This window comes from Artemia franciscana, chromosome 15 (assembly GCF_032884065.1).
Source record: "Artemia franciscana chromosome 15, ASM3288406v1, whole genome shotgun sequence".
In the NCBI taxonomy this organism is placed as follows: Eukaryota; Metazoa; Arthropoda; class Branchiopoda; order Anostraca; family Artemiidae; genus Artemia; species Artemia franciscana.
Genome location: NC_088877.1, coordinates 15930829 through 15952427, shown reverse-complemented (window position 1 = coordinate 15952427; position 21599 = coordinate 15930829). Strand labels below are relative to the sequence as shown.

General features: G+C 35.8%; 1 protein-coding gene and 1 pseudogene across 1 annotated transcript in view; both read right to left on the bottom strand.

Annotated features, from left to right (window-relative positions):
• The window catches only part of LOC136036542 (uncharacterized), a gene marked incomplete in the record, with an annotated part of 69223 nt that overhangs the window by 4337 nt on the left and 43287 nt on the right, over positions 1-21599 (bottom strand). Inside the window, 3 exon segments of the mRNA XM_065718847.1 lie at positions 450-785; positions 3722-3929; positions 6982-7209. Coding sequence (XP_065574919.1) covers positions 450-785; positions 3722-3929; positions 6982-7209 — 772 coding nt within the window.
• LOC136036641 (uridine phosphorylase 1-like) lies at positions 10220-20937 on the bottom strand (annotated as a pseudogene).

The following is a 21599-nucleotide window of genomic DNA, read 5'->3' as shown; positions in this document are numbered from 1 at the left end:
AGAGGTAGCCCTTTGTTTCATACATCTCATCCGAGTTTTTTTTTCTTATTGCGTTTGTGTAGATGTTTTTAGAAGAATATATATTTATCTATTTAGGTTTTTACACTTTGGATACAGCTTTCTATTGGCTCTACTGCTAATTTTTGAATTTGTTTAGTTTTTTGTATTTTTAATAAAATCTTGAATCCTAATATTTAAACAACTGAGGTTCCGCCAGCAATAACCATTTTTAACTAATTTGTTTGCGGTCGGCTCATTCAACCATAAAGTGATGTAAAACATGGGGAAACCTTTGTTTCGTTTTCTTCCTTCAGAGAAGAAAGATCCATATTCGCTCCTTTTTTCTTGTTATACAAAATCCAGCATAGCCCTCCATTTAGTTTTCGCGTAATTTATTTGGATTTTTTATTTTGGGGAAAAACTAGAAGAAGGAGCAAAAGAAGTGTTACCTTCAGAAGCCCTGGGGAGTTTCCTTTCGGTGAAAACTTCAGAGGACTATTAACAGCCCGCAATACAGCACTTTTATCAAATGATATCAATTTATGTCTCAAGTCCTCAAATCCTTTTGAGAATACAACTTCCTGGCCTTCAACTGTGTCCCAGAGATTCCACATCTTAACTATGTCACATGCTTGCGACTGACTTCCAGCAAGAAGACACAAAGTGATTAGTTCAGTCGGTGAACAGAGAAGTTTGTTAACAATGGACGGTTCATCTCGTTTATTTGCTGCTAACCTCCGACGAGGATGCCGACGCCCGTGTTTGACAATCACTTCTGGAGAGGTCTAATATAATTAAACTACCTTTAGTTTATTTTATAATATATACAAAACTGAGCTTCTGAACAGATAAATTTATGATGTTATGAGATTCGGTATGCAGAAACTATTATTGGCTCATTTTGTGTTCTTTTTTTAATCGGCAATCCCGAAGAGTTTCTCCGTTTTGACTTTTTAAATCACCGTTGGTTCACAAAAAAGAATAAGCTTAACCACTAAATAATTCCTTAGACCACATTGCTTTTCCATTTACAAAATTTAAGAGAGAGAAAATGGGTTTAGTTTAAATAAAGCAGTATAACAATAAATAATAAATTCATAAATGATTTCTTCGACCGAAAAAATAATTTTCTAATAATTTCTAATCTTTCACCTAAATAATTTCTTAGACCACATTGCTTTTTCATTTAAAAAATTTAAGAGAGAAAAAACGGGTTTAGTCTAAATAAAAGAGCATAACAGAAGCAAAAAAGCAATAACAAAACTTTAAATAATAGAAAATCCGAATATTTTAGCTACAGGTCCGGGAGCCTTTTTCAGCGACAAAAACACTTTAATGAAAAAAAATAATTATAACACACTGCATATACTCCATACATATCAAACATCTTAAATAAAGACCATATATATTTACATCAATCATATTTTAAGATTGACGTCACATACATGTTACTTGTCTTGAATGATACATTATGCAAGACATATTCATGTAAAGCTATTTCAAATGTAGATTGCGAGACCCCCACCCCTCTAACTTCCCAGAATTTGTGTTGTCCAATTCTTTTTTTTGAAATAAGAAATACAAGTAATTGTGGGGAATACCCATGGCCCCACCTTTGGGTCCTGTTACCCTAGTAATCGGACATATTGAAATCTACAATTTGGCACGCGTTAAAACTTAGCCTTTGAGAACGCTTTAGGCAATCTCTATAAAACGGCTAGTTAATTTTGGATTATTAAACATAAGTACTGAGAAATACTATTTGAAATTAATCCTTTGCAGGGATAAATAGTAAAAATTAGACTAAATAAGACTCAAGGAAATCTTCTACCGAGAATTTAAAATTAAATATAGAGAAGTTAATAGTAGACACCATTTAAAGTCAATTTAAACTAGAGAAATATTTGCTGGAATGTTCCACAGTGACATCTGTAAGGTTAGAAGGTTAGAATTTAGGTTCCTTAAACTGCTAGTCCAATTTTGAGAAAAGCACGAAAAAAAAAGATTATGATCATGTAGAATTATAATTACCAAACTTAGTAAATCGACTGAAATATAATTCGTGGAGGGCCGTGGGTATGGCTAATGGCAACCTTGAAGACACAGCAAGAATTAACTCTCTTTCTAGAGGGAGCCTTCTTTTTCTTTTTTTTCCCCTTTTTTTATTAGAATTACGGTGCCAAAAGCAAACGAAACTTAAGAAACACATATAATGTGTACATCAACCTCAATTTTATGCTGATTCTAATTATATAGAACTTATTAAGTTTAAAGGCACCCATCAAAAGTTAGTAGCAAAAGTTACTAGCGTAATCTTGGTAAAAAGGGGAGGGGAGGGGGCCAACTCATTGGCCATTTTATAACATTATAGCCAAATTTGGCGTCACATTTTCAATCAAATTCTGATTAATATTAAAATTTCATTGACGAAATTTCAATTTAGCCAATTTAATCAGAGGACTCGATATATAGAAAATTAGATCACCAAACTTAGCGCGATGAAACCCCGGAACAAGGTCCACGTCGCGCTCGTTATAAATTACTGAATTTGGCATCTACGAGTTATTTTGGTCGAGAGTATTTGCGACTTCTCAAAGAACATTTTGAGGAAACGAAACGAATTTATGTAAATAACTGAATTGAAGTGGCAGTGGCTTAGATGACAGCACTTGAGGTATCATCATAACTCATTTGCAACATAGGTGGTGACATTTTGCATAGAGGGTATTACAAAGTTTCTTCACTGATATGAAAAAAGCCATTATTATCGAGAGATTCTGTAGGGAAGTAACCTTAATCATACACTACTTTTAGAAAAAATAATTTGCTTCATATTCACCTATTTTTCGTTTACAGACTATGGCAGATAAAGGAAAAAAACTTTTAAAGAGCAAAACTAAAACCAAAAAACCAACAGGAGTTATCCTACAAATGAGAGGGCTGTCAACACTCAATCCCCCACTTTTTTAACAAAAATGTGAATTTTTTAATACATGAGGAACGAATGCTTAACCACAAGAGCAAACCCATCTTTTTTTTGCAGCGCTTCGAGAATGAAAGAGCTTATGTTTTTAAAGGTAATTACATATTATACCAAACATACTCGGGAAGTTTGATCTCTTAGATGTGAGAATAGCCGATTTTATCTGTCTGTATTCAGAGAGTGGAAAACGTCGATGTAGGTATATTTTAACTCAACATTTAATGTAGAGAATTGGTATTTTGGTTAGATTAGGCTATGTTAGTTTTTAATGTAATTCATTTTGGGTGAATTTCCATACTTCTTTGTCATAGTATCCACAATTTTGTTTCTAAAGTATTGTGTGTTCCTCACATTTTGGTAAATTTCAATAGCCTGACTTAAGTTCTCGAGTGTGTTTGGTATAATACGTAAATACCTTTTGGAATAATGCATTTTCAAAACCAAATGGTTTGAAGGGCAATCGGTAAATATCCAACTTTAGATTATCAGCTGGCAATATATATCGTTCTCTGAAATGCTTTCAATAACGCTGCCTGTTCAACATTCATTAAAATTACATTCAATGAAATGCAGCATTGCCAAAGTCTGCTTATCGCATACTACCTCTCAATATTCCAAAATTAATTTGAAAATAGCTTAAAACAAAACAATCCGTATTTTTAAGAAAATTTTAGGATCGAATATGAATTCATCAAGATAGTGGTCCCAATTCTTATTAATCAGTTTTAATCCGCTTACACAGCTCCGAGATGTATCAGAAGATTCTGTCGAATCGTTCTTCTTCTTTTTCTTCTCATCGAGAGCGGTAATTTCGTCTTCGGAATCATCAGTTTTGGCTGAATAGAGTTCACACAACCAGTACTCTTTTTTAGGAAATCCTTCACATATTGGTATATTCTTGACAACCTCTAGCTTCCATTTGAGTTCGCTTGTATGCTGAGACAATCTAAAAATTGGTAATAGACTAACATTATCTTTTTTTTAATTTTATCCATCTGTTATTATGTTTTTTTTTTTTTTTTTTTTAACTGTTTCCAACAATAAAGCTTAAGTACTAAATAAAGAAAAATTGCAGTACTTTTCGAGCACAATGGCATTTCTCAATTACAGCAAAAACGCATAATATGTATTTTTACAAAACTAGATGGCACATTATACCAACCTATTTTATTGGTTACTTTTAGAAGAAAAAAAAAATTAAATTAAAAAAAAAATGTTTTTATATTACAATCCTTAAATTAGTGGAGGAAAATCAATAATTGTCTAGTCGAACTTTTGTGATACACAGTGAAAAATTTTACGGTCATCTTTTTCAAACAAGACTTTTTCCCAAAAACAATCTTGACTGTATGTTACGATAATCTAAAAGATGACAACAAGAAAAATACATTTTCTATTTTTTCAGTTCTCAATATTTGCAAAATGTTAAATAACATTAGTGAGAATAACTGAGTTCCCTTGGTTGCTGAAACAATCTAAATAACTGAATACGACAACAAACTGATACATTTTTATAACAAGATATGCGGCACCAGGAATAATAGTGAACTAGTCTGATACATTTTTATAACAAGATACGGCACCAGGAATAACAGTAAACTAGTCTGATACATTTTTATAACAAGATATGCGGCACCAGGAATAACAGTGAGCTAGTCTGATACATTTTTATAACAAGATATGCGGCAACCAGGAATAACAGTGAGCTAGTCTGATACATTTTTATAACAAGATGTGCAGCACCAGGAATAACAGTGAGCTAGTCTTGACAAGTAACTTTTTTTTTTTACCAGTAAATGTTTCTAACCCCTCTAAAGTAAGCCTATTGAAAGCAAAAAGGATAATTATTCCACGCGTAAAGGGTCACCGACTGCAGCTTTTTGATGAATGCAAAAAGAGGATGGGAAGTTGAAAACAATAGAAACTCAAGTTGGTTTTAGTGAGGATAAAAGAAATCAACAACATTTAAGTTGTATAGCAAAATAACAAGCCAACATTTTATTTTTTAATTTTACCCTTTACTGGCAGCACGCCGAAAACTCATGTCATACTCGAAACCATCCGTGCTATCTAGCGTTTACGAATACATTTTTTGTGCTGTCAATGCTTTTTTTATCCAATTACACTAGAACTCTCATCAAACGGGATACCTGTCCCAAGGCTACTCCTCTTACAAGATTATGACCAAATTTTATAGTCGGCAGAGGTAACGATAAACAGCAATGGGAAAATATTCTCGCCCCCACAAGGAAGTTCTTCCTCAAGGGCGACAGTCATCAATTCCTCCTTCAAGGCCTATTTGAAGGAGCTGATTGATTGTCCATCGGCAAGCAAACAGGCTCATATCTTACATATATGACGGTTGAACGAATGAAAATTAAAAATATCAACAGCAATCCTCAAGTCACGGCAAGCTTGTCTCTCTTAAAGTATAGCTTAAACAGGTAGATTCTTGCAAAGCTATATCCCGTGGTTGCTCTCCCTCGCCTGCGTTACGTATCGCCGCTATGTGATTGGTTACACAAAATGAGACTAAAAACCCGGTCTGTATACTGCAAATAACTCGATTTTTAGCTTCGTTACGCGCTCTACGAGAGAAACACAATCGATAAAGGATCTCAAAATACGGTAGACCCAATTGTCGTTGTCTCATTTACTGGAAAAAAGTGCAGACAAAAAGACGTTGGAAACATTGTTCGAGTTTTTGCCTCTGCATCTGATCTTCACGCGCGGAGAGTCCGACGCAAGGACTTTGTAGTCAAGAAGCGTCGTTAATCCGATTACGAGTGCGAATGAAGAAATTATTCTTTAACTCTATTCTTTAGTGCTTAAATGTTTTTGTTTTTCCCTTTCTCCTTTTGTATTACTCCGCTCCTTTTCTTTTGTGTATGAGCGGACAAAAATAAAATTATTATTACTTTGGGAACTCAGGCTGTGGACGACCACTTAATAAGACCTAGTCATCGAAACTGCTGCAACTGGATTGTCTTCATAAAAGTACAAGAGTAGCTGAATGAAAAGTGTAGTAGCTTCTTTATTATGCGACCAAGGTAAGTAGTAAGTAATTCCAGCATACTTTTGGGGTAATTTGGCTCAATAGCCATCAATTGGCATTTTACTTCCTACTTTTCAACATCACTTTGTATGTTGCTGACCAGAACCATTAAATAGTGTATCTTCAGTTTCTGGGGCAATTATTCATTTTTGCAAATCAAGCAGTGACTTGCCGCAAGCTGTCGTATGGCTGTTTGCGGGTCAAACATAATCAAAAATTTTTTAGAGGGGGTGTCTCCGTGTCTGATACTTATGTTAAAGATGTCTAGCAGCCACACAATCAAGGATCTTCCCATTTAATTCTGTATGTGTGCAGGTATCCACATAACCAATTTTCAAGAGTTTGAGTGCCATATAAAAAAATAATAATAATAAGGTAAATGTTTCTCTTTGGTTTCGTCGCTTATTTCTAGAAAGTGATAAGGGTCTAACCTTTGCGGTTTCCACGGAAAGTGTAGACCTTAGGCCGGATTGATGAATATGACTGCATTTTGGAAGGCTTCGTTGAACTCTTGCCTGGGGCCATAAACCTATTGTTTCTACCCATTTCTGTTCGTGATTTCAGCTGAGTTTATCATTCGTTTTTTTGTACTTGGGATTTCGATAGAGAAATGGTATCAGACGTGCCTCTTATACTTTAAAAGTTCTCTTATTGCTAAAGTTTATTATTTTCTTTGCTGAAGACGGCCCTTAGATATAGGGCCAAAATATTCAAATATGTTCTGTTTGTTCACTCTCTTGGGAAATAAAAGTCCTCATTATTCGCTCTTCCGTATTTGTTTCATGTTGGACATTCGACAGTTTTTTTGTTGTTCCTATAACGGTACTAACCGTTATAATCCAAAAAATGCTTATTAGAAAAAAATGTTTAGTTTTCTTAATATCCCTAAATTTGAATATTTCCCTGGATCATTTACAATGCAATTCAAGTCGAAGGTACTTACCTCCTGATATCATGCTTTATATTCTCGTTTACCCATTCAGACGCTTCCATACAGTCTTCCACAAGTTTTAGGAGAGCTTTGATCAGTCCCGGGTTCTTACACATAAATCCCGAATTCTTCTCCTTGGCTTCAATCCAGATAGCATTTTTGCAGTGCATTTTCGATACTTGCTCTATTTGATTACTCATAAAGAACAATAAACTGAAAGTATCTTCTAGTACAGCCAAGCTATAAATAAAACATTATGTTTAACTTCCAAAAAAAATAATCTATCAAGGGGGGGACGCTAGTTTAACGATAATTTTTGACATTTGACCAAAAATTTAGTACAGCCTGCAATCAAAGTAAAAAAAAAGTAATTAACACAATACCGAACGCTACTGAATTAATAGTTAGCTTAAATTTGAGGCATTTCTAGGTATGTCCAAGAAATAATTAATTTGTCAACACTTAATCAACATTAAGGCACCTCCTATCTTCTCTCCTTTAAAATCAGCTTGTTAATTCGACTAGAGTAATCTAAAAAGAGGACACTAGAACTACTTAATGTTTAAATTTACCAAAAAACTACTTAAAACTACAAAAAAATAGGTAGGTCATGCTACAATGTGAAAAATCGTAAATTTTGGACATTTAGGCAGGAGCTGGGTGGGTAGTAAGGGCCAAAAGGAGCCCCTTAGCTATGCACCAATTGCCTACGACATCAACCACAATTAATTTACACGGCAGGCTTGAAGAAGAGCTGAGTTTTTGTTTATATATATATATATATATATATATATATATATATATATATATATATATATATATATATATATATATATATATATATATATATATATATATATATAAAAAAACATATACAACTGCGGCAGTCACTCGGCACACGAAAGGTTTGTGTAAATTTATTCCCATTGTCGCTTGTCTTCTAACTGTAGATTTCTTTGGTCTTTACTATCGTTTTTCATTTGTTTTGACCATCGTTGTCGCAAGTCTTCTAACCGTACATATCTTTGTTTTTTACTTTCATTTTTGATTTGATTTGATTCACGCTGGCGCTTATTTTCTAATCGCATGTTTCTTTGTTCTTCACTTTTGTTTTGACTCTTTGTAATTATCGTTGTCGCAAGTATTCTAACCGCAAATTTCTTTGTCCTCCATTGTCGTTTATCATTACTTCAGACATTTTTTCAATGCCCTTTGCCTTAACTGCTTGGATTGGTCTTGTCACATTTGATGGTCTTGGTTGTTCATTTTAAACCATTGTGAATTTATGTTTTTAGAGTCGTCCTCTTGATCTTGTCTTATTTTATGGTCCAAATCGTTCATTTTGAGCACTGATAATTTAAGTTTGGGCTTCATGCCAAGAAAGGAGGCTCTATATTAAAATTATAAGTTGGACAGTACATAAACATGTCCGGTAAATTAAAGTGGAAAAATAAATGGTATGTTTAGAATATATGACCATAATGAGATAGTTAAGAAATAAACATACCACTGGATTTATAATTAAATCCTATAACTGAATAAAACACTAATTTCTTGCAGAAATTCCAGTCGGAAATTTAAAAATTCATTGAATTTTCGGATTCTTGAAATCGAAAAACCTGGCTTTGTTTAGGTTTTTAGCTCGCTTAGGACGCAGGGTCAAGGCTGCCTCGCCAGGGTTCTGTAGACGAACTACAGAATCTGGCCAGTGTTTATCTGGCCAGTGTTTATTTTCTGAAATCCTAAATACAATTTCTGCAGTATATGATTGTTATATTTGGATGCAACATTGAATTTTGTACTGAATGGTATATTTTTGTGTTTTTGTTTTTAGCCATCTCATTATGGTCCAATATTCCAAATTAAACAGATGAGCATATGGGCCAAAAAAAAACTTCAGAATGCTGGCAATCCATCAACTGCCAGCAACACACGACGTTCCAGCAGGTTTTCTACCATGGCATATTCTTCAGTACCTCGAGAAACAAATATGCTACTGAACCCTAACTGTGTTTCATGAACTTTTCACCCGCCTCCAAGAGAAGTATACAGTCAGGAACACAACGTCTTTCATATTTTCAAAAAACATCACACATTTTCTTTTAATACGGCGTTAATCAATAGGATCATCCCCCCCTCCCCGTCGAGCAAGATTATGATTTGATCTATATCCACAAAACGATGCCAGAACTTCATGATACGGTGGTAGTATACTGGTGGACCATCATAAATGCAATTGAGATTGAAATCATTATGTCACTTTGGTGATGATTTCGAAAAACCAACAAATTAAATGAAACTCCAAGATCTTTTTGAAGATAGAAGAAATACAGTGTTCCTGACTGGGGATATTCTAATAGGCCTACCACCCCTTTAACTTAAAATGATTGCAATCTAACATCCAACAACCAATTTTCCAATATAATAATAACCAGCTCTGTAACATTATAGTTCAAATACCAGTTTTCCCAGCTAATTACGCCTGTCTTGAATCCAGAATACATTCCAGAGTGCATGTAACTGTTGCTTCTTTGGGGTATGGTGCAATCTTTGATTGCACTACACAACATCAAATGAAATGTTAATCTTCATATACTTTGAAAACAGATCTTACTCTTTCATCCAACATATCAGAAAAATCAATTTTTGCACAATTGATCTTTGCAAAATGATCTAAATTTTGGAAATGTATTCTTTCTGATCAAACTTTTTTTTTCCAAGGTCTGGATCATAAAAATGTCGAACTTGAAAGCATCAAAAGCACCATAAATCCAAAACAGACTGTCAAAGTATATTGTCAGCAATGAAAATTCTTAATTTTTAGAATTGATTTCTCCACAATCGTTTTTGTACGTTTTTGATCATCTTGGAAAAAGAGTCAGAAATTAGATAAAGAATAACAAGTTTTTCTTTCAACAGATAGCAAGGAGCAACATTACAAGTTGGAACAAACAGAAGTTATTCCGTGTATGAAGGAAGCTGTCCCCTCAACAACTTTTACTTTTTACGCCGAAGTTTTCACAACTATATAGTAAAGAACGAACTCTAGCCCATAGTAACTTAAAATTTGAAAAAGTAAAAAGTTTAAATTAAAATCTAAGAATGGGTTAGATCATCTCAATAATGATAGTCCTGAAAATAATCCACGTACAATCAAAGACTTTTGCCCATTAAAAGGCAAAATGATCAGACATTTTATTGCCTCTCCGCATCCAACTTTCGTAGATATGGACAAAAAAGTTTACGTTAACTAGAAGGATGAATTAAGATGATTTTTAATATATCTTGATACTAATTTTAGAGGTCTGGTTTGCCATTCTCCTCGTCTTTCTTTTGTAGAATTTATTTGGTCGCCATCTAATCTATTAAGCAAGGTTACACAAACGAGGTCCATGGTGAGTTAGCGCTCCAAAAATAATTGCTTACATTTCAATATTTCGGACTCCATTCTGATGAAGTTTAGTCACATATGCGATCTTATCTATAGTTATATATCTTATCTATCTTATCTATAGTTGTGTTCCATGGATCTTCAGGTTTTGTAAGGTTCTTTAAGTCCGCCGCTAAGTTAGAATCAAGTTTTGCAGGGCGACTCGTTTTCTTGCCGAGCACAGGAAAGTCAAAATTAGGGTCACCACATCCATTCAAAGCTTCACTAGTTATCACAATATTTCCACCCTCAATGCCAATTTCTCCATAGGTTTCTTATCCTAAAGAAAACTGGATCCTTTACTTGTGCATGGTACATAAGCTTAATCATCTCATGAAGCAAAATGCCAATAGATGGAACACCCATTCCATGACTTACTGAGAGAAGAAATCCAACTTTAAACATTGAGTATCTGTGCCCTGGCTTTGAAATATTTAGAAGAGTAGTACCGGCCGGCAGACGATACCCAATCTCCCTCATGATGAAATACGCGAACTCTTTCATACGAGCTGGCGTGCCACCCATGCAAAAAAACTGAACATAGCCCAATGCCAGACAATGTTATGAACACATGCATGACCACAATGCCATACAAGACCAGAACAAAAATAAAAACAAATGGCCGTGGGTCGTCAGATAAATTGAATATACTGACATTTCTTCGTTAAGGTTTTGATAATTTTTCATTTATGAAAGTAAGAGAGGTGAGAACATTTCAAACGTATTTTGTTTTCAATAAAGCGCTAATTGCGTTCTGGTCTTTAGAAGGCATATGAGTTATCAGCCCTACTCATGTTAATTTTTGCTCGTTTTGAGTTTGACTCAGCTATCAAACAGTTCGTGGTAACGAACTGTAGTAAGGAACGACCCGGCTCAATAGTAACCGAAACTCTAAAAAATGGAATTTTGATACCAATAGCTACATAAAAAGAATTGCATTTTAATGCTGATTTTACATATATAAGTTTCGTCATGATCAGTTATATCCATCAAAAGTTATGAGCCTGAGAAAATTTACCTCATTTTAGAAAATAGGGTGAAACACCACCTAAAAGTCATACAATCTTAACGAAAATCACACCATCAGATTCAGCGTATCAGAAAACCTTATTGTAGAAGTTTCAAGTTCCTATCTACAAAAATGTGGAATTTCGAATTGTTTGCCACAAGACAGATCACGGATGCGTGTTTTTTTTGTTTGTTTTTTTCCCAGGGGTGATCGTATCGACTGAGTGGTCCTAAAATGTCGCGAAAGGGCACATTCTAACGGAAATTAAAAGTTCTAGTGCCCTTTTTAAGGGACTAAAAAATTGGAGGGCACCTAGGCCCCTTCCCACGCTCAATTTTTCCCAAAAGTCACCGGATCGAGATTCTGATATAGCCATTTTATTCACCATAGTCGTAAAACCTAATAACTATGTCTTTAGGGACGACTTACTCCCCCGCAGTCCCAGTGGGAGGGGCAGCAAGTTACAAACTTTGACCTGTGTTTCAAACAGTTCGTGGTAACGAACTGTAGTAAGGAGCGACCCGGCTCAATAGTAACCAAAACTCTAAAAAATGGAATTTTGATACCAATACCTACATCAAAAGAATCGCATTTTAATGCTGATTTTAAATATATAAGTTTCATCAAGTTTAATCTTACCCATCAAAAGTTACGAGCTTGAGAAAATTTTCGTTATTTTAGAAAATGGGGGGAAACGCACCCTAGAAGTCATAGAATCTTAGCGAAAATCACATCATCAGATTCAGCGTATCAGAGAACCTTACTGTAGAAGTTTCAAGCTCCTATCTACAAAAATGCAGAATTTTGTATTTTTTGCCAGAAGGCAGATCACGGATGCGTGTTTATTTGTTTTTTTTCCCAGGGGTAATCGTATCGACCCAGTTGTCCTAGAATGTTGCAAGAAGGCTCATTCTAACGGAAATGAAAAGTTCTAGTGCCCTTTTTAAGTGACCAAAAAAATTGGAGGGCACCTAGGCCCCCTCCCACGCTAATTATTTTACCAAAGTCAACGGATCAAAATTCTGAGATAGCCATTTTATTCAGAGTAGTCGAAAAACCTTATAACTATGTCTTTGGGGACGACTTACTCCCCCACAGTCCCCATGGGAGGGGCAACAAGTTACAAACTTTGACCAATACTTACATATAGTAATGGTTATTGGGAAGTGTACAGGCGTTTTCAGGAGGATTTTTTTGGTTGGGGGAGGGGTTGAGAAGAGGGGGATATGCTGGGGGAACTTTCCATCGATAATTTGTCATGGGGGAAGAAAACCTCAGGATTTACTAGCATTATTTAAAAAAAACAATGAAAAAATAAATATGAAAAAGTTCTTTCAGCTGGAAGTAAGGAACAGCATTAAAACTTAAAACAAACATAAATTATTACCCATTTTAGGGGCTCACCTCCTCCTAATACCTCGCTCTTTACGCTAAAGTATTTTTAGTAATTTCAACTATTTATTCTACGGCTTTTGTGATTCTGGGGTCATTCTTAAGGAATTGGGACAAAATTTAAGCTTTAGTGGAAAGAGCGAGGATCTGACAAGGGGGCGAACCCCCCTCATATATGTAATAAAAATATGAGAATACAAAAGTTCTTTACGTAAGCTAATTTATAAGTTACGTAAATCTTTTAATAATAAAAATATTCGTAAAAAATTAAAAGTTCTAGTTACCTTTTTAATTAACCAAAAAATCGGAGGGCAACTAGGCTTTCTCCCCCGTTCTTTTTTTCTCAAAATCATTCGATCAAAATTATGAGAAAGCCATTTAGTCAAAAAAAAAAAATACAAATTTCGTTTTAATTATTCCTCTGCGGAGAGCCAAAATGAAAACATGCATTGATTCAAAAACGTTAAGAAATTAAATTAAAAAACAAGTTTTTTTTAACTGAAAGTAAGGAGCGACATTAAAACTTAAAACGAACAGAAATTACTTCGTATATGAAAGAGGCTGCTTCCTCATCAACGCCCCGCTCTTTACGCTAAAGTTTTTTACTGTTTTAGAAAGAAGAATTGAGAGAAAGAGTCAAACTTTAGCGTAAAGAGCGGGGCGTTGATGAGGAAGCAGCCTCTTTCATATACGAACTAATTTCTGTTCGTTTTAAATTTTATGTCGCTCCTTACTTTCAGTTAAAAAAAACTTGTTTTTTTTTTACTTAATACATATAGTAATGGTTACTGGGAAGTGTAGGCTACAGGCGTTTTCAGGGGGATTTTTTTGGTTTAGGGGGGAGAGTTGAGGGGGGGGGGTTACGTGGCAGGATATTTCCATGGAGAAACTTCTCATGGGGGAAGAGAATTTCAATGAAAGGGGCGCAGGATTTTCTAGCATTATTTGAAAAAACAATGAAAAAATCAATATGAAAAGTTTTTCTACTGAAAGTAAGGAACAGCATTACAACTTAAAACGACAAAAACTACTACGCATATGAGGGATTTACCTCCTCGTTATACCTCACTCTTTACGCTAACGTATTTTTAGTAATTTCAACTATTTATTCTACGGCCTTTGTGATTCAGAGGTCATTCTTAAGGAATTGGGACGAAATCAAAAGCTTTAGTGTAAAGAGCGAGGTATCGATGAGGGTTGAACCCCCTCATATACGCAATAAAAACATACGAATATAGAAGGTCGTTACGTAACTTAATTCGTAAGTTACGTATATTTTTTACCAATGAAAATGTTTTCATTGGTAAAAACTTTCGTTTTAATTATTTATGTGTGGAGAGCCAAGATCAAAACATGTATTAATTCAAAAACGCCCAGAAATTAAATTAAAAAACAAGTTTTTTTAAATGAAAGTAAGGAGCAACACTAAAACTTAAAACGAACAGAAATTACTCCGTATATGAAAAGGGCTTTTCCTCCTCAACGCCCCGCTCTTTACGCTAAAGTATCTTGCTGTTTTAAAAATAGAGTTAAGAGAAAGAGTCAAACTTTAGCGTAAAGAGCTGGGCGTTGAGGAGGAAAAGTCGGATCCGGTCCGGTTATGTCAGTCCCCTATCTTGGACTTGTGCTTATTCATTCCAACAAGTTTCATCCTGATCTCTACGCTTTAAGCGTTTTCCAAGATTTTCGGTCCCCCCCCTAATGACACTGGACCCAGTCGGGATAAAAAATAAGAGATCTAAGTTTCGAGGACCTTCTAAATATGAAATTTCATTAAGATACGATCACTCTTTCGCAAGTTAAAAATTACCTCATTTCTTCTAGTTTTTTTTTAGAATTAACCTCCCCCCAACTCCCCCAAAGAGATCAATTCCGTTCCGGTTATGTCAATCCCTTATCTAGCACTTGTGCTTATTTTTCCCACCAAGTTTCATCCCCATCCCTTCACTATAAGCATTTTCCAAGAAAATGCAAGTTCCGCCCCCCCCCCCCAACATCCCCTTCACCACATAAGGTTGAATTTTAATATAAGCGCTCTGAGACATGATATCTTTCCAAACATCAAATTTCATTAAGATCCGATCACTCCTTCGTAAGTTAAAAATACCTCATTTTTCTAATTTTTTAGAATTAAACCTCCCCCCACTCCCCCAAAGAGAGCAGATCCGTCCCAGTTATGTCAATCACGTATCTAGGACTTGTTCTTATTTTTCCCACAAAGTTTCATCCCGAACCCTCCAATCTAAGCGTTTTCCAAGATTTTAGCTTTCCCCCCTCAAGTCCCACAATGTCATCGGATCCAAGCGGTATTTAAAATTAGAGCTCTGAGACACGATATCCTTCCAAACTTCAAATTTCATTAAGATCCGATCACTCCTTCGTAAGTTAAAAATACCTCATTTTTCTAATTTGTTCAGAATTACCCCCCCCCCCAACTCTCCCAAACAGAGCAGATCCGTTCCGGTTATGTCAATAGCGTATCTAGGACTTCTGCTTATTTTTTCCACCAAGTTTCATCCCTATCCCTCCACTCTAAGCATTTTCCAAGATTTTAGGTCCCCCCTTCAACTCCCCCCAATGTCACCAGATCTGGTAGGGATTTAAAATAAGAGCTCTGAGACACGATATCCTTCCAAACATCAAATTTCATTAAGATCCCATCAGCCGTCCGTAAGTTAAAAATACTTCATTTTTTTCTATTTTTCCAAATTAACCGGCCCCCCGCTCCCCTCCAGATGGGCAAATCGGGAAAACGACTATTTGTAATTTAATCTGGTCCGGTCCCTCATACACATGCCAAGTTTCATCGTCAAACAATGGGAACGATCAATCTCCAGCTCCCGCTGGTCGACATTTCATATGATTTGTTTCCGACATACTTAGGTCACCATTCCCGAAGATCTACTTTTGACCCTCATGGATGCGTACGCTACGCTGTCCGTCCAATCTCCTTTGGTCAACAGCGCGTACGCTCCATTACTGGCTCCTTTTGATAAAGAGTGACAACGATTCGTCCATGAAACCTCGGTTGGTAGTGTGTACGCTGCATTTCAAACACCTTTGGTTTATAAATAGTTCACCAAAAATAAAGGCTTCGTGGATTCATTTTAACAGAAAGATACTTATTTGAAATCAGAATTTTCCTGGGTTTGCAACCTGTATCATTGAAGGAAAGTGAAGTCTCATGGCAAGTACGCTCAGTCTTTGACCCTCTTTGGCTATTGGTGTGCAGTCTCATTCATTGAACCCTCTTAGGTTAACAATGCGTAAAGTTTGTCTCCATCAACTTTTGGAGAGACGTAGCGTTTTTCAAGTTAAAAACGTCTTATTTGTTTAATGCCGTGTTACTTTATGCCAAATTTCACAATGACTTCTTTCTAGGTTGACGCTTAATTCATGCATTTTTTTTAGGCTAACCCTTAAACTAGATATAATTTACGGGTCAAGAAAACTAAACCCAATAAAGTCTTCGAACATTTGCAAAACCTTGACATTAGGTTTCAGAAGCTAAAAGTACTCTACGTTAATGCAGCGCACCAAGATAATTTTTAGAGTTGTCGCACTTCTGTTATAAAATATGCTCATGATTTCTTGATAAATAAAATATGTTGGCAAGAAATTATTATTAAAGTTTAAAGCTAAAGATTTGCCACAACAAGCTTGCATTTTATTGTTTCCAATTGGCTTTAATGTTACAGATGAACTGATCAAGCTGACTACACGTCCCATAGCAACAGAAAAAAACTGCTTGAAACCCCCTAAAAACTGTGTCAGATTGAAATAGAAAGTACACAATTAGCATTACCTTGGCCAAAACCTGTACAGCGGAAACTCAATCCCTTGGATTGAACAACAAGGAAAATCCATTGGCTTGAAAAACAAGGAAAGTGGCTACAACTACAGTATTCTGCATTGAAAGCATCTTTTTTATCGTTCATCTGCCACTATTAGCAAGACCTTGGAACATCACAGAGATCTGTTTAGTGGCTCACTTTAAAGGAAATTGCTTCAGCTAGTGCCTTTTATAATTAACAAAAAACATATTTAAAATAAAAACATTTTCTTACTAAAAACTGCATTTTGTATACAGGGTATATGACGCCATAGCCGTAGGTTATAGCCTATACTAATGCATAATTTAGATTTTTCAGGGGTATACGCGATGGAAAATAACTTTTTACTATTTTATTTAAAGAGTGCAAAAAAAGCATTCTTAGAATGGTTCCAAAACCTTTAAAGTGTGTTTTAAGACACATTACTACTTACTTAAGTCCCGTTCATCCTCATGGACTGTTTTGCGGCCACTTCTTCCCATTGGATTTTTTTTAGATGTTTGCAAGTGTTACGGCTACTTTGGTCTGATTTACCGTTGTAAAAGCGTTTCTGGTTGCATATTAAACAAAAAAAAAACAAGTTTTTTTAAATGAGAGTAAGGAGCGACATTAAAACTTAAAACGAACAGAAATTACTCCATATTTGAAAGGGGCTTTTCCTCCTCAACGCCCTGCTCTTTACGCTAAAGTTTGACTCTTTTTCTTAACTCTACATTTTAAAACAGTAAAAAATTTTAGCGTAAAGAGCAGGGCGTTGAGGAGGAAAAGCCCCTTTCAAATACGGAGCAATTTCTGTTCGTTTTAAGTTCTAATGTCGCTCCTTACTTTCATTTAAAAAAACTTGTTATTTTTTATTTCTGGACGTTTTTGAATTAATGCATGGGTTTGATCTTGGCTCGCAGCACATAAATAATTAAAACAAAATTGCATATTAATTTTTTGGGGTTAAATGGCTTTTTCATAGTTTTAATCGGAAGATTTTGAGAAAAAAGGAGCGAGGGAGGAGGCCTAGTTGCCCTCAAGTTTTTTGATTACTTAAAAAGGCAACTATAACTTGTGTTTTTTTTCGAACGTTTTCATAAGTAAAAAATATAGTAACTTGTGAATTAAATTACGTAGCGAACTTCTATATTCTTATGTTTTTATTGCGTATATGAGGGGACTCACCCCTCGTCGATACCTCGCTCTTTACATTAAAGCTGAAATTTTGTCCCAATTCCTTAAGAATGACCCCTGAATCACAAAGGCCGTAGAATAAATAGTTAAAATTACTAAAAATACTTTAGCGTAAAGAGCGAGGTATTACGAGGAGGTAAATTGCTGCTTCTCACTTTCAGTAGAAAAAAACTTTTCATATTTATTTTTTCTTTGTTTTTTTTTTAAATAATGCTCCCCGGTGACCCTCCACCCTCAAATATCCCCCCAACCAAAAGTCCCCCTGAAAACGTCTGTACACTTCCCAGTAACCATTACTATATGCAAACACAGGTCAAAGTTTCAAAGTAACTTGCATCCCGTCCCACTGGGACTGCAGGGGAGTAAGTCGTCCTCAAAGACATAGTTATTGAGATTTTCGACTATGGTGAATAAAATGGCTATCTCAGAATTTTGATCTGGTGGCTTTGGGGAAAAATGAGCGTGGGAGGGGGCCTAGGTGCCCTCCAATTTTTTGGTTATTTAAAAAGGGCACTAGAACTTTTAATTTCCGTTAGAATGAGCGCTTTCACGATATTCTAGGACCACTGAGTCGATACGTATCACCCCAGGGAAAAACAACAAAAAAACAAATAAACACGCATCCGTGATTTGTCTTCTGGTAAAAAATGCGAAATTACGCATTTTTGTAGATAGGGGCTTAAAACTTCTACAATATGGATCTCTGATACGCTGAATCTGATGGTATGATTTTCGTTAAGATCGTATGACTTTTAGGGGATGTTTCCTTTTTCTCAGGCTCGTAATTGTGTTGCGAGAGCAACACTTTGGTTTTGTCGTGGTTTTTTTTTTTTTTCTAGCACCCCGATTTCAGCTTATTCCTAGAAAGTGGTAAGGGTCTAACCTCTGCGGTTTTTACGGAAAGTGTGGACCTTAGGCCGGATTGATGAATATGACTTTACATTTTGGAAAGCTTCGTAGAACTCTTGCCTGGGGCCAAAAAGGATGGTTTTTGCTTGTCCTTGAGCCAGAGCCTATAGTGTGTGAAGTGAAGAGGAGTTGTATAGCCTATGTCAGAGAGGACTATCTGAATTTATGCAGCCAAGCTTTCGTTTCATCAAACCATGTTTCTGCTTTCGAGTGGAAAGCTCCGTTCTAGCAGGCAAGCAGGCAGGCACCAGTTTCAAATTGAAGATGGACTAAAATCTATAAGTGTTAAATATATGCGACAGTTACCCTGCCCCACAGCCAATATATCTTCTTTGAGTGATAAATAGAAAAATTTAGAGAAGCAAAAAAGCGGCATTTTCCCACGGGTCCGAAAGTGCTGCCATCTATTGTTTCTACCCATTTCTGTTCGTGATTTCAGCTGAGTTTATCATTCGGTTTTTCGCACTTGGGATTGCGGTAGAGAAATGGTATCAGATGTGCCTCTTAAACTTTAAAAGTTCTCTCATTGCTAAAGAAATTAGAGTTTATCCTTTGCTCCTTTCTAAGTGATGACGTTAGAAAGTTGGCCTACGGCAAAAAAGTCAACTTTTGAACTAAGACAGATAGATTTTCTTTTGACGGCAGTCGATAGCTTTTGATGAGCTGATCAAAGTATATGTCATCTTTTGGTAGAAAAATTCCTTCATGAGATATACCAGTTTGAAAGTTTAAAGGGGTTGACAACTTCAGTAGTAAGGTACACACTGAAACCAAAAATAGGCCGATACCAATTGTGAGACATACAGGGGAGTTGTAAGCAACAGTCGGCTGTTAGCTCATAATCATCCTCGGCAAAGAGGGGTTCGCAACTCTTACTAGTTGGTGTCCCTATTGTTTGTTTCCGTTGTATTTGATGGTAAGACCAATTTGGTTCCAGTGGTAAGACATGTAGGGGACTTGTAAGTAATAATCGGCTGTAAGGCTACAATCATCTTTAGCAATGAGGAGTTTGCAACTTTTGCGAGTTGGTGTACCTAGTATGTATTTTAGCATCCTTACAGATTAACAACTTCAGCGTTTAGTCGCAGCGAGGAAACAAAACCAAAGTGTTGCTCTCGCAACACTTTACTCGGCGAAGCCGAGCAAAGGTTGCCGCAACACCTCACGTTGCCCATGCAACGTAGATCTAGTTTTTGATGGGTAAGACTAATCTTGATGAAACTTATATATTTCAAATCAGCATTTGCCATTCTTTTGATGTAACTATTGGTATCAAAGTTCCATTTTTAGAGTTTCGGTTACTATTGAGCCTGGTCGCTCCTTACTACAGTTCGTTACCACGAACTGTTTGATGTGCATGACGTCTTCAATAATTTAAGGTTTTCATCATTAGCCTCTCTGCCAAGGATGTCTTTTGTGGTCACTAGTAAAGCAGATGTAGCACGTTTCGCCAACTGGTCAATCTCTTCAGGATTCTCAAGGGTAGTCGATATAGTCAGAATTTCGCGTAGTTTTGTAGACAGACTATAGTGGTTGTAGCGGCAGCTACAATCTAGTAAGAGACAAACACGTCCCATGGTAAAGAAAAAAACCTAAAATTCTTAAAAATGGCATCTGATCGAACAAAAGCACACTATTGGAACCACCTAAGTACTTGATACTTAAGTAAAAATTTGGAGAAAAAAAAAATGTGCGCATATCTGGCGATACTTCACTTAAATAGATTTCAGAATGTTTTAAGCTTCGTTCAATATTATGTACATCTTAAAATGTTTCTACTCTGGAAAATAATTGCTCCTGCTCTAACCCTTTCGTGACTAACGTACTTTTCCAGGTATTGCCTCAGTTGGATTAAACAACTTTGATTCAGTGTCAAAGAATAGAGTCGGTCCTTAGATGATAATGCTAAAAGTCCTTTTACAACCCGGCAAATATTATAAAAAGGTATCGGAATACCAAAAAGTGCTGAAAGTGTAGGTACCAAGTCCACCTTGGGAATGTCTCTGTTTGCATTATTTACGACAGAGTGGCTGTTGCTATGTATAAACAATGCAGCATCTAATTAATCGTTGGTGTTCCCTCCATGATCTCCAGTTGACGTAATTCCATGATTACCCAATGAAAGAAGTACACTACTGACAGGGGGATTTTCCATGACTAGCCTTACAAGCATATCCATTTTCTAAGTTTCCTTTCCATTTTTTGATGATTTGGGCCATACCTATGACTAGCATGATCCACTCCAAGACAATGTGTTATCAGCAGTTTCCAATCTTTTTTCTTCAATTCGTCAAAGATTTGATGCTCAACGCCTCTATCTACCGTATCCAAGTCCCACATTTCAAAGGAAGGATAGAGATAGGACCGCAAAAACCTCCCACTATATATAGAGTCCAAAGCATCATCTACCATTTGTACTATGTTACTCTTTTGTCTCAGCAACTGGTCAATGATGTTGTCCTCATTGATCTCCGAAAACTAAAACTAAGTGCTGCCTCAATGAATGTTGGCAAAGTTCCACTAGTCATAATTTTCAACCTTCGTAATGTGGTGGTCGGTGAACCTACTACAAACCTACAAAATCCTGAATGACTGGTATTCTGCTGAATAGTAAACAGTAAATTGTGTAAATAGTAGATTATTATTTTTAAAACAAATTTTCAGGAATTTTTCCAAAAGCGCTAGAAACACTTGAAGAATGATATCAGTTTTCCTGTGACATCATTTTCAAGGAGGTTCAAACTTTTTTCAAAAAACCCTACAAATTTATTTTCAAAATGACATTTTACAATTAAAACTAAAGAAAAAAACAATAACAAATCTTGAGTCAGCTGCAAATAGCAATTTCTTCTTACTAGAGTTTTTTTTATCTTTTGGTTAC